The sequence below is a fragment of the Cololabis saira genome, chromosome 5 (genome assembly GCF_033807715.1).
Source record: "Cololabis saira isolate AMF1-May2022 chromosome 5, fColSai1.1, whole genome shotgun sequence".
Taxonomy (NCBI): domain Eukaryota; kingdom Metazoa; phylum Chordata; class Actinopteri; order Beloniformes; family Belonidae; genus Cololabis; species Cololabis saira.
Window position 1 is genome coordinate 41217154 of NC_084591.1, and position 13994 is coordinate 41231147.

The window sequence follows — 13994 nt, forward strand, 5'->3', positions numbered from 1 at the left end:
TTTGCCTACAAATGAAGGATTGATTTATAGTCTCTCTACAGCTGAAAGGAAGAACTTGTCCAATTTTAATCAGGGTGCCTTCGGTTCTTCTTTCGTCTGCCGGTGAAGACTGTGGACAATAAATGCTGTCAGTTTCCTTTTTAGATGTTAGGGGCTGAAAGGATCTTAGACTTTTCATCTGGAAATATTTGTTTCTTCTGAGTCCTACAACGGAAACTAACTAACTAGTTCAATCACAGAGTGGTTCGTTTTCCTTATTGTGAGAGTTTTGGTGCATTGACATTAACTTTAGAGGTGCAGCTGAATTTGAAAGTAGCTTCTCTGCAGCATCGAGCTTCATTTGTTTTCTCCACAACGCAGCACTGAGCACTTTGGATGTGTAGATTAAAATAATTCACTTCCTAAAATCTACCTTTTTCTTGTCTTCTTGTGCATGATTGCTTTGTGGCGACTCTTACAGCAGCTACTGTACAAAATAAAATAATTCTTGTCCAGTGTTGGAAAACATCTGAAACCTGATTGACCTCAACCATGCACGCAAGCGCACACACACACACTCAGGCACACACACACACACACACACACACTCAGGCACACACACACACACACACACACACACGCTCAGGCACACAGCTCCTGACTCATACTGATTGCATCTAGTTGGGAAGGATAAAGTGATCCGGTGCCAAGCAAAAGAGTCAGCTCACGTTACACTGAGTGTCTGTTCTGTCAGTGTGCTGTGCATGTGAATGTGAGTCGCTGTGCGGGTGTTTGTGTGTACAATTATGACAGCCACTACAGGCCTAGCAGGTACTGCAGCAGCCACAACGCTGTTACATAACCCATCTCAAGTGGCCTGCTAATAGCTCAGCCCTGTCTGGCACGTGCTCTCCTGTTCCTTTCTATCTCTTTCTCTGTCTCTCTCTCACACCAGAAACACTCACTCTCACATAATGAACCCTTCATCTACAATACAATACATATGTCACACATTGTCTAGAATAAAAACGAGGATGAGGGCCTGCGTTTGATTTTGAGTATGGGCCAAGATCAGATTTCTTTTTTTTTTTTATCAGATAAAAGTTCAATTGTGGCTCTTTAGAAGCTGAACAGCAGGTTTGCTGAAACAGTCGATTGTTGGTGCCCATGTGTATTGTGGCTGTATGTATCTTGTTTTGTAAACTTGGGGGGGCAGATTTACTAAGGCAGGCAAATCTGTTCATCATTTGCTCTAAAATATGCAGAGTTCTGTGGGTGACATCTTAAAACTGAGCTAATCTACAAATACAGATGCAACCAGAGGATTTTCCATCATGATCATAGTAGTCTACCAGGAGGAGCGAGTATTAGCGGTGACTCACAAAGTAGCAGACCCGTCAGTAATCTTACCGACGACACAGGTTCAAGCTGTTTATGTAACAACACAGGTCACATAGGCATGAACATGATTACCTGTTAGGTATTTGCCTATAAAATTCAGCCTTTGCCTGAGGACAGAAAAGGGTATACTTTGATAAACTCCTTCCTGATTATTCTCAAGACTTCATTTTTTAATTTAACTACATATTATTTACTAAAAATTGCTCCACCTGATCCCTGCCATTATAGAAACATATTTCACAGCTCTCGGGGAAAGTTCAAGTGAAAATGTGGACAGCTACACAAGTTGTAGTGACTCTCTCCCTTCAGACACTCCCTTGTCACGTTTTGTAGCATTTCAAATTATTGGGGTTTTTTTGGGGGTTTTTTTTTAGGGGTGCAGCTCATCAAGAATACAAATTAAAACAACCCATGAAATGCCAGTGCAAAGCTTAGGGAAACTGTCTGCAAGATTCAAAACAGGGCCAGGCAGAGAGATCAGTGTCCACACCTGTTTAGCATTAAATTAACTCAACAGTAAATGTCACTGATATTATTTTAGTGCCAATAGGGGGTTTGCGCCAGATCCAAAGTAGTAGTAAATCTAGCGGTTTCTGTATTAATTATACATTCTTTGCCTCAAATTAAAGCCTGATTGATCAGGAACTTTAGAATGGTGGCCAAATGAAATGAAGTTAGACACGTTACGTAAATACTGCATATTGTCATTGACCTTCATTTTTAACTCAACTAACTACATTGATTAGTTCTTTCTAAATTAGTGAAGATAATGTGATTCAAAACTTTTATGTGCAACTAATGCACTCATTCAATTATGACAAATTTGTTTCGTTAGAGATGATTTGCAAATGGCCCTTTTTCGCAATGTAGTTCAACTGGAGTTGCATAACAATCTTGATGTTGTCAGCATATGCAAGGGCCTAAATGTTTCCTTTATCAAGCGAAGCGGCAAACGATCATAATAAAACTAAGACAAAACTAATAGAACTAAGTTTCGTTGCAGTTCCTCAACTTACCGTTAGAGGCTGGCTGCAAAAGCGAGCCACTCTCCATTGACGCCAATGTTTAAATATCCAACTTTAGTACAAAAATAAACATATTTACAGCCTGGTTCAAAAAATAGTTTTGGTCTCAATCGTTTATTTCACATCAATGACAACTTTGAGCGGATTTAATTTTTTTTGTTTTTTTGTATCATGGTAGAAGTGTTTATATCAAGCAATAAATTGAGTTGTAATACAATTGATTGGCAGACAGCTAAGCCAATCAAATCGACATATTAAACGGTATATCCCACTGTAAATGTCTGAAGGCAGTTCTGCAGATATTTGTAGAGCTGGGAGCATGGCTAACTTTGACTGACGTAAGGTGTCGTGTTTCCAGCGACCGCAAGAAGCAAAACGGCCTTTAAAACCGTCTTCAGAAACCAGTGGGTCACCAGACCGAATGCTTCCTCCATTGTTTTACACAGTTAGTGAAAGTAAACTTAAAATAGACTTTTGTCACCCACACGCTGTGATGGTGTATACTTTTCCTCAAAAATTTGTTTGCTAATTTGTATATATATACTTTTAAGGCTTGTCTGTAGCTCAATTTATTTCTGGCCTATTAATTATAGAATATTTAAAAGGTTTCAGAAGCTTTCAAGGATCACTGCTCTGATATCCAGCAACAGTAGATATTGCGAAACAAAAGATGTCAGTAAATGAATTCTCCGTTACATATTCAAAATGGTCACTGAGGTAACAATTAAGGCTGATTCATTAAGAGAGTGTGGCAAATGCAGGAAGACATAACTGTTCACTGACGAGCAACAAGACATTGCTGGAATATTTCAAATTCTGCACAGTCACAGCTTAATCATATCTATTTTATTAGGCAGCGATGGCTTAACTAGCATGTGCGACTGTGTGTGAAAAAGGAGGTTCACATCTTTGAGATTATAGATCATCAGTCATGGATGAGTTTAAACAAGCATCAGATAATCCTCTGCAAAAGGATGTCTTTAGGCTCACACAGTCATCAATGTTTGTGAAATTGTGAGAAAGGAAACAGCTCTTTTTGTTGTTTTGTTTAAATCAGTTCATGATGCTAGAGGCCTTTAATTAGCTAAAGATTTTCAGGCAAACTCCAATAAAAGGTTCAATTCGGACTTTGTATTCACGTCTCATAGGATCCCCTCTAGTCAGTAAAAGAGTTGAAGATAACCAAAATTAAAGTAAATAAACAAGGAAAGTACTTCTGTAGGATAGATATAAAGTGTGCGTCTTTTTCTTTTTTTTTTTCAAAATGAAATGCAAAAAGGCTAATGTTGGGACGTGATAAAACAGTCCAAGTCCACCCGAGGGTTTTAACTCCATGTCTGAAAGTCATCTTATATTAATTTGTGGTTATAGTGTGAACAGAGATATTTTCTGTCACAAAATTGAAATACTTGTCTGATTACAGAGTGATTTTAGTTTCTAAACTTTTTTTTTTATGAAACTGCACTAGTGGGGATGTAGGCCGAGGTCATTACTGCTGTCTTTCCTTCTTGGTATTGTGTTGACATATCTGAATGATCAGACTTATGATCACACTTATAACCAACTACTTATTCGGTGCATTTGATTTGATTAGATACATTTCTTATTTTGAAGGCGTAAATCCTTGAGTTTTCTGTCCTAACGCTCTGACGTCTTCGTCCACCTATGTTTCCCTTCCACCGACTTCCTGTTTTGGTTGGTTTCTTGTGTATTTAAAATTATAATTTGCACCTCTGAATGAAGTACAAGATGATCTATAATACTAGTAAGACCATTCTCAGAAGCTTTAAAGTGTCTGTTGGAGCTGATCTGGGGTGTGTTTAAACTCCAATGTTCAGGTGTTTATGATTTGCCAAAGTATCTTCCACATGAATCCAGATACTTCAAATTCAAGCTGTTAGTTTGAAGTACTTTTACCTTTGTCTTTTTGTACGTTATTCACTTTTACATCAAAGGAAAATATACTTAGGGGCACGGTTGCGCAGCAGGTAGTGCAGCCGTCTCACAGCAAGAAGGTCCTGGGTTCGATTCCCGCCGGGGGACGCTGTGGGCGCTGAAGTGCGTGTTAGTTCCCCCATGACTTCAGTGCCCACACCATGGGTGGGGTTGGCGAAAGGGCCTTTCTGTGTGGAGTTTGCATGTTCTCCCCGTGTTCCCTTGGGTAGCTAATGGGAGCTACCCTCACAAAAACATGCACACAGTCCTGGGCTATACTGCCCCCTCTGGCCAACCGGGGCGCCAGATGGGGTGGGGAGGATCCGGCCGGAATAACGTGATCCTTCCACGCGCTACGTCCGGCCGGAGAATCGTCACCCTGTCTGGTGAAAAGAAGCGGCCTGCTCACTCCTCAGGTTAAGGAGGAGACCTGAGCTCAGTGCAGGGCCCTCCCGGGGTTGGTAGAGGGAGCAATGCCCAGGACTGTCAGTAGGTAGGAGCACGGGGTGGTAAAAATGGGAAAAAACCGGGATAAAAACCGGGATAAAAAATATTTTAAAGAAAAGGAAAATATACTTTCTACTTAATAAGTCTGTCAATTACTTCTCGAATGAAGTTCAACAGTCTACATTGAACCTTTGCATTAATGTGTGTGTAATGATTATAAAGTGATTGGACACAATCACAGGGAACATCTGTCTGCATTGAGCTTTTAATAATTAAAGCACTTTTTCTATTTTTTTTTGTCATTCTGACATTTTAAAAGCAAAACCTTTACTTATAACAGAGTAATTTTACATTGAGCAGTAAGTGCTTTTACCTAAGTGTATGTGTAGATGTTTATGTTCTTCCATCAGTAAATCGACCTCCACAGCAGAGCGCAGTGCCAAGATGATCAGTTTGACTGACTTCAGCTTTTAATCCTGTCGTGGACTGATGTCATTTTCCCTGCAAGCACAATTACTTATCTATTCTACAATTTTTTTTGTTTGTTTTGTTTTTTCTTCTGATGTGGAGCAGAAAAAAACAAATGTTTCATATTTCTGTTTTACTTTAACCTCTACGTCCTGGTAAAGAAGACCTGCACTGCTTTCTTTCCAAATTCAATAACAAAATGGAGAAAAATAACAAAATCCAGGTTGTCATATGCTTTAGTTTTAAGAAAGAAATAATTGTATGTAATTTCTAACCATTATATGGTACTTAAATTGTGTTTGTTTTTAAAGCCTATTTTTAGTAGTTGAATTGGTACAAATGAGTGAAATTGACCTGTTGATGGATCACAGATATTGACGTCTGACTCAGGAAGGTGTGACAGACTCGTTGCTCAAAGAAACAAACACCTGACATAATCCAATCCGACCTCAAACTTAATCCCCCTCCTTTTTTATCCGGAGCATCTCACATTCTCATCAGTCCCTGCAGTGTATTCTTATATAAGAGTAGGTGGGAGAATACCTCACTCACTCCTCCCGCTGGACTTAACGCGGTGCCAGTCAAATCCCACTCACAGCACCTTGTGAACAATTTCCTACCAGGAGAACTGGCAAAGGAATATTACATAAGATCAGCTGATTGCACGCTGTCTGAGAAACGTATCTGGCTGAGCACGGGAGCAGGCATGTTGTAAAACACCCTTTGGCTCACAGTCCATTAGGTACATTGCCATGCAGATGCACACCAACCGTATACACACCCACACATGTACAAACAGACGACATGAAGTTCATTACATAATTCTATATATTTTTTTCTTCTTTTGCCCAATGTTTTATTAAAGCATCGCTGTGGAAGGTTAGTCTGGCTGTTGTATTGTTGGAAAAACCCATAAGGAACCAAACGTTTTATATTTGAACACGGGCACACGCATGCCTATAAGTAACCCTGTGCTTCCTGTCAGGCTGTCAATAAACCACAGTGACTCATTCCCACATTAACGGTGTGTTTATGGAGTGGGTAAGAACTGAAATGCCAGATACTGTTCATTTAGTGTAATATTGCTGTCTGCAGTATCCAGGAGACGGAAGCGCTGCTTAAAAAAATTCTCAGCTGCCAAGCACGAAACAGAGCGCGTCTTCCATCCTGATGAGATGATCAATGTAGAACCGCCACGTCCGTCTCCACCTTACCGCCACCTCTCTGTTTCCTCTCGCTTCAGTGTTGTAACGCTACCTATACGCTCATGTTTCTGCCACATATTACACTGCTGCAGGCAGAGGTGGACAGAGTACTCGACCCCAGTACTTGAGTAAGAGTACAAATACTACTGGTCAAAATTTACTCTGTTACAAGTAAAAGTAGCTCAGTCAAAATATTACTCGAGTAAGAGTAGAAAAGTACTTGCTTTTAAAGGTACTTAAGTATCCAAAAGTAAATGCTTTTACATTTACTTTAAGTAAAAGTAAGAGTAAATTTCTTATTTTCCACATCAGTAAATTACCGTACTATATTTTTTTCTAAATTAATTTAAGGATCTTTTAACTCTTGTTTCTGAGAATTAACTCTTTGAAACCAGCTGCACTGATGTGCTGCTTTTAGAACCACAATGTTATATAAAACCTGCAGAAACACCAAAAACAAATCAAATGAATGGGATCATAAGAGGACAGCAGATGATGCAGAGTTTATTAACAATCATGAACTGAAACCAAATGAACCTGCACCATCCAACTAAGTCTGGATCCCCCTCAAAGACCACTGCTTTACAAAAACTACATCTCTGCTTTCAATAACTCAATGTTGAAGTCACTTAACTTTACAGGAAGGACATGTACCAGTACAATATAGCAATATAGAGCATAACAAACTGTCTCCCCATTCAGCCATTCAGAGGCTTGACGTATTTCCGCTTTCCGTACATCCCAGTGGAGAGCGTGCACTGTGATAGGTCTCCTCCTTTGACAAAAACAGCTTGTGTCCAATAGGATTTTAGGGAAGAAGAAAAAAGAGCAGACCTGAAAGTAACGAGTACTTTTCAGCCTTCCTAGAAATTTACTCGAGTAAAAGTAAAAATATTTGTCTTGGAAATGTATTCAAGTAAGAGTAATAAGTACCAAAGAAATCTAATACTCAAGTAAAGTACAAATCCTCTGGATATGTACTTAAGTACAGTACTCAAGTAAATTTACTCCGTTACTGTCCACCACTGGCTGCAGGCTTATTTGTTGACTCTTTAGTCTGCTTTATTTCAGGTAGTTCAGTCATTTCATCTTGTCTAACTAGTTATCTCATGCTCCTTCTGGACTCCCCTAGGAGAAGAACCTGGAGTGGTTCCCTCGAATGAGAGCCATGTCTCTGGTGAGCAGCGAGGGAGACAGCGAGCAGAATGAGATGCGATCCCTGCAGGAGAAACTGGCCAGCACCGTCACGCTGGTGGCTCAGCTCTCGGGCCAGCTGGCTGAGCTCAAAGAACAGGTAGAATGTCACTTCAGGGCAAAACTGACTGGTGGATACTTTAAAGTAAACTGCTCCCATTTCATGATCTAATTTGCTCAGAAGCTCACTGTGTTGACTGAAGCACAAGTGCGTTCCAAGTGTGCTCCTTCTCCGTGAGTCTCTTTTTACAGGAAGTGGTCAAATTAAACAGTTTACTTCAGTAGCATCATTTTGCAATAAACGTTTCTTCTGAGCTGATATAGATAGTTTTTTTTTTTTGGTTTGTTTGGGTTTGTTTTTTTTAAACTAGCCCCTTGATGCTACTGAACGCAGCACAACAGGTGACTATCACGTCAGCAATAACACGACTGGGAGCCTCTGGCTGTTTGGATGACTAGCTTGGTTTCTACAGTGTGACTGATCACTCTCATTACCTCCCTCGCCTGCATGTGATTCCAGTCACAGGCCTGTCCTTGTTCCCTTTCTGCCAGATGTGAGAAAACAGCTCCCACTGAGGGTGGATCACACTCCAGTAAAGAAAACAACAACCTCTGCTCACCTCAGTGAGCGGTAGAGTCGGTAACCTGGTCCCTGCATAAAACCCCTTCTAGCCACCACGTGTGTGTGCCGTTGAAGGAGTCTTATGCAAACCATTTGTCTTTGAACTGTTTTGCAGAAAGTGCAGGCATTCCTAGTGTAATCGAGGTGTACAGCAGCCTGGACTGACCATGGATCTATAATATTAACTGGATGGTTAAAGAAAATGGCCGCCCATTCATTCACTCAGCGCATACGCCGAAAAAGTTCCTGACTTCCGGGTTTACTTCCGCATTATCGGGCCCATAGAGCATGCGCAGTTGAGTCACCTCCCATGATGCTCTGGGGCCTCCCATCATGCCCCGGGGCAATGACGCGGATATTAATATAATATGTATTAATATATTATATTAATTAATGTATATTATTACATGTATAGTATTACATATATTATTAATGTATTCATATAATATAATTACATAATATATATTAATATAATACATCCGTGGAATGCACGGACACGGCTGTGACGTCAGCCGTGACGTCACGCCCAGAAAGAGACTTTTCTTTGACTTTTCTGGCCGATATAAAACATTTTTGACGGATATAAAGACCATGACTTAAAAATGAAATTTGCCAAATTTAAGGCCATTAAAAGTGTTAAATTCACTGTCAGAGGTATTATTATTTTTTTAATTGGTATTATTTTTTACCTTTTACATTTTAAGCAGTCTATTTTATTGTCATTCACAAAGTGAAATAAATGTGAAACATCTGGTCAACATCAATGAGTCTATAAATCTGTTCTGTATAGTGTTCTATAGTTCAAAATCTGTATTAATGTTAAAAGGTCCGTGATTAACACTTAATGTTGCGACAGTTTTTAAAAAAAATCTGAAGGTAGTGAAAAAGGTATTAAATTGGTATTAAATTTAACATAAGGATTGCTGTATAAACCCTGTGGAGGTGTCCTGTGAACAGTTTTAGAGGCTTCTCTTTTACTATTGCGGTCTATGGGAAAAAAGCTTTCTGGGCCCCATGGGATTTTCTGTTGCAGTACCGCGGCTGGCCACTGGAAAAAATCGGCTCGCCTTCTGAGTGCGAGATTCGGGGACTGGGACTGACTCATGGTGTTAGCAAGAATGTTAGTCTGCCTTTACCGTAAACTGACATTTTTGTGAACACCACAAGAAAGAGTGTGTGGAACTACGTGGGGCCGGCCGCCGCTCTGCAATCACAGATAGACTGACGTAGGGCTGTCACACCAAATCTGAAGGGTTCCTGACTTCAAGGAAAGTTGTTGCAGCTTCTAACCTCACTCCACCATCTGTTGACCTCAGCACTTTACATGTTCTCAGCTTAAGGTTGTACGTTTTGTTTGGTTGTGTGGTTTATCGGGCTCTGCGCAGCCTAATTCATTTCCTTTTTGATCTGCAAGTGCATTTTTTGTGGTTTACAAAGCCAGTGGAACTCGTACAACATCCAACATGCAGGTCACATTGCTGCGTAAATACGCGCCCACGTGCGACTACGTACTTTAGAGAAGTTTCCATGGGACTCTCTGCTTATTAAGTTATTTGCATACAAGTGTGAAGGGGATTTGTTTGTTTTTAGTTTTTAGTTTTTTAATTAGTCATTTTCTGAAAGGGTGATCTAAAGCTGACACAAATCTGTTGCAGAATAGCCGTTTTCAGAGATTAGAAAGTTTCAAAAAGTTTGAAAACAAACGAAGAAATGTTATGTTTTTGAAGTGATCATTAAACTAATCCTGATTAAGATGTGTTTTGGTTCATTTAAACAAATTTGCTCACTTTGAAAAAACAGAATTAGATCATAATTTCCTCTGCTTAGCAAGTTCAAATGAATAAATACCCTGCCCTCCGGAATGCTGTAATTACTTGTGAGCCAGTGGGAAAATTGTGTTTTGCATAATAAAGTGTCCACTTGAACAGTAATAGCACAAACACAGGTTGCATATAATGTTCTTGCTACATGCAAAATTAAAAGCCACTCGAGCTTGATTGTGTTTTTCGCTCCATCTCCTCCGCAGATGACGGAACAGAGGAAGAACAAGCAGAGGCTCGGATTCCTGGGTCCTCCTCAACCCAACCATCACATCCCAGCACACGCCCAGCCCTAAGAACAATACATGCATTCAGACGTGAGCCGCCATCACTGATGTCAAACTGCAAGAGACCACAAGTGTTGACACATCAGTTTAGGCATAGTGCCTCGTCTTTGACACAAATACTGTCTCACGTGATGCTAAAACTCTACGCGGGAACCCGCCTCCGTGTGTAATTGGCCAGGCTTGGCTGAGACCAGTGTTTCTCAGTCCCAGGGAACGTGAGGTTAATAGTTAAGTGTTAAGTCTGTGTACAGCATATATTGGCCCATGATCTACCTGTGTCAGAGTCCAGATCAGTCACACAAAGGTCAATGATTGACCTAGAGGCCTCCGAGAGATGAGAGTGCACATTAACACCGAGTATTCTCTGTTTTTACCTTTTTAGATCTATTTTTGTATTTATGAGAAAATTTTCACTTCATCACTGAAGTATTATTTTTGCATTTTGTAATGGAAATCACACTGCCTTACTCGTTAACCTCCATAAACAGCATGTTGCAATGGCTGTAAGTGCACTTTTCTTAAATAAAAGGGAAAAAGGTTAAAAGCTGCAACTGGAAACTTTGGTTTATTTGGGATAGTATTTTTTTTTTTTAATGCTTTGTATTGTTTTCAAATATGCACCACTGCACCACTTCATTTGCCTTCGACTTATTTGCAGAACATATAAGTAACCGAAATGTGAATAAGATTATTACCTGTGTAAAACCTACTTGAATTTTTTTAAAGTCTAAATCTTGTATTGGTACATAATGTATTGTCAACTGAAGATCTAGCCGTCCTTTGTTACAGTATAAATGTCATTATCTGTGCCGAAATGTCGGCTGTGTAGTGCCATATTTACCAAATCTACTGAGTAACATCAACTTCTACTGCTTAAGATATTTTTATTCTGTAAAATCATCACGACTCCTTTAGACTGCAGTCGATTATTAATCTAAGAACTTGTGTTTTTAAACTTGCACAAACAAATGGCACGAGTGCACGCGCTTGATTGTGACTGTCCTGTGACACTTCGTTCAGTTCATAGAAAATGTATTTTATGTGTTCATGTTATAATAAATTTGAAAGAAATGACTTCAGTCCTTTTTATTTATTTTTTTTATAGCAAGCGATGGATGAGCAAACGAGACGGACACTTCTTACACCCTCTGCGTTAACTTACTTACATGTGTCCATGAGCAGAACTAACCAGCTAGGGCGGAAAAAGGCCTTCGCTCAGACGAGATCACGCTTCAGCTCACGCGGCGTAGGCAGACATCCAATATTGGAGGCAAAGGTGGCAGATACATTGGATGTGTTGTCTCCGTTAAGTATTCATTCAGTCTTCACCGACAGAATCCATTCCCCGAACCGGGACCAAAACCCACGGTGAGGCTGCATTCAGCCATTATGGCCCTTATTTATGGAACAGCCTGCCAGAGAACCTCAGGGCCGCAGAGAACGTTGATATTTTTAAAAGGAGGCTCAAGACACACCTTTTTAGTTTGGCTTTTATCTGATCTCATTTACCTAGTCTTTTCATCTATTGTGTTTATTTATTTAGCTCTTTTATTATCTTTAAACCTTTAATCCATTTTTAATTACTTTTATTCTATTTTATGTTATTTATTATTCATCTTAAGTTTTGTATAGATTTCTCTAAAATTTTACACTTTTATGTATTTTTTACTTTCTTTTAATCTTTTAGTTTTTAGCTCCAGCTCCGTGCGTGCGTGCGTGCGTGCGTGCGTGCGTGCGTGCGTGCGTGCGTGTGTGCGTGCGTGCGTGCGTGCGGGGGTAGGGGTCATATGGGATGTTTTAAATTGGGTTTTCTGATTGTTATTTTATTGTGTGTGTAAAGCACCATGTGTTGCATTCATATTGTATGATTTGTTGCTATATAAATAAATAAAGTTTAAGTTTAGAATCGCTGCCATTAAGTAGTCAGTATGTTGAAAAGATCAATCAATTTCTGAAATACTGGATTGCAGAGGTTTAATTCTTTAAAGGGATATCTATTTGGAATCCAAGAAACATTTTACAAATTGGACTCTTTTTCCATAAACTGTAATCTGCAGCAATTGATCACTGTTTTGCAAATTGTAGATGAGAACTTGAAAATGATGCATGAGTAGCTGGAAGTAAAAGTGACAAATATGATGATTAAAGGTGGAAAGTAGTATTTGATTTTTATAAACTGTAAAACTAAGAGCCTATTTGACCAATTAAACATAAACACTGCCTATTCAAGTGTGTGAATAAGGACTATTTTAGTGTGTTGGTATCAGATGGGGAGGATATGTCGGGCTGAGACCTGTCACCCACATCGAAAACTCAGCTCACGAGCGGGTAAATCAAAACTGAGATTGGCTGATCGCCTGTATGTTTGCGCTTCAGTCCATATGGGAGATAAAACATGCATCACAGAAAGTAAACCGGTGTTTTTCTCCTGTCCTGTCGTTTACCCTCCACGGAGAAGCCCATCCATCTTGGCTGCGGCTCAGTGTTTACCCTGGCAGGCCTGCATTTACTCCTGCTGCCTGTGACGGCCATTAAAATTAGCTCACGCAGTGCCATAATGGTGAGCAGCTGTCACCGTAGAGACACGAGGGGTAAAGTGCAACATTAGTGGAATGTGTTGCTCTCAGAGATAGAAAGGAGAGGATAATATCAGGACCTTTATTGTCTGACAAAAGTCTTATTGCTATATTGTGGTCAGCCCTGCATCACTGCCTAAAGAACCTTCAGAATATAATATAGGTTCTGACCCCTTGGCAAAATGTAACCTGTAGTAGAAGAGCTGGACTGCTTCATTTCACCCTCTCATAGTGCACCAGTCCTTTAAAAGCTTGTGAGAAGTGAAAGATTTACTTTATAAACACAGCTTTAGATGAATTTGGATCTTTTTTTTTAATATCTTTGAAACCCACAGTAAAAAATCACATGGACAGGCTTTGTGTATTCACTGGATAAAGTGAGAAAACATCCAGAGGGTCAACTAACACAAGATAACACTGGCAACACCTCTGTGGCTGGAGGCAGCCTGACTTAGTCAGCAGTTTTGACTGTAACGCTCTGAAAAAAGTAAGCTTATATTAAATCCCTCTGGGGAATAGTTTCTGTTGTTTAGGTGATATAAACCTAAACCACTGTGTGAGAGTTCATCTTCGAAAACACTTGATTGTCGTCTTCAGTTTTGGTGGTACAACCAGCACTCGAGTTGTAAAAAAGAATCAGGGGGGATGGTGGATTTTATCATATGGGGACAGATAATTTGTGCTGATTACAAATAATATAATATATTACAAATAATAGCACTGACCAAAACACCTGCAGAAATACTGCAGGAATGACATAGCAGCAGTTAAATGCAGCCTTCTGTAAGCTTTAAATATCCACTGGGTTTACATCAAATACATCAAAACACAACAATAAAAAACTGTTTTCTGAACTTATCAATATGACTCTGTCCTTCACAGGATAAGTAAAATGCATCACTGCAAAAACTCAAAATAAGAATATTTATCCTATTTCTAGTTAAAATGTCTCATTTTAGTAAAATAAATATTATTACAGTTTAAACAAGACTCATCACTGGAAAAAACAACAATTTTCACCTGTTTCAAGTAGAT

General features: G+C 39.6%; 1 protein-coding gene across 1 annotated transcript in view; it reads left to right on the forward strand.

Annotated features, from left to right (window-relative positions):
- itpr2 (inositol 1,4,5-trisphosphate receptor, type 2) overlaps positions 1-11457 on the forward strand; it is a 71522-nt gene extending 60065 nt beyond the window's left edge. The window contains exons 56-57 of the mRNA XM_061722134.1: positions 7593-7754; positions 10303-11457. Of these exons, the coding sequence (XP_061578118.1) occupies positions 7593-7754; positions 10303-10392 (252 nt within the window). The 3' untranslated portion in view covers positions 10393-11457. The remainder of the gene's footprint in view (positions 1-7592; positions 7755-10302) is intronic.
- The last annotated feature ends 2537 nt before the right edge of the window (positions 11458-13994 follow it).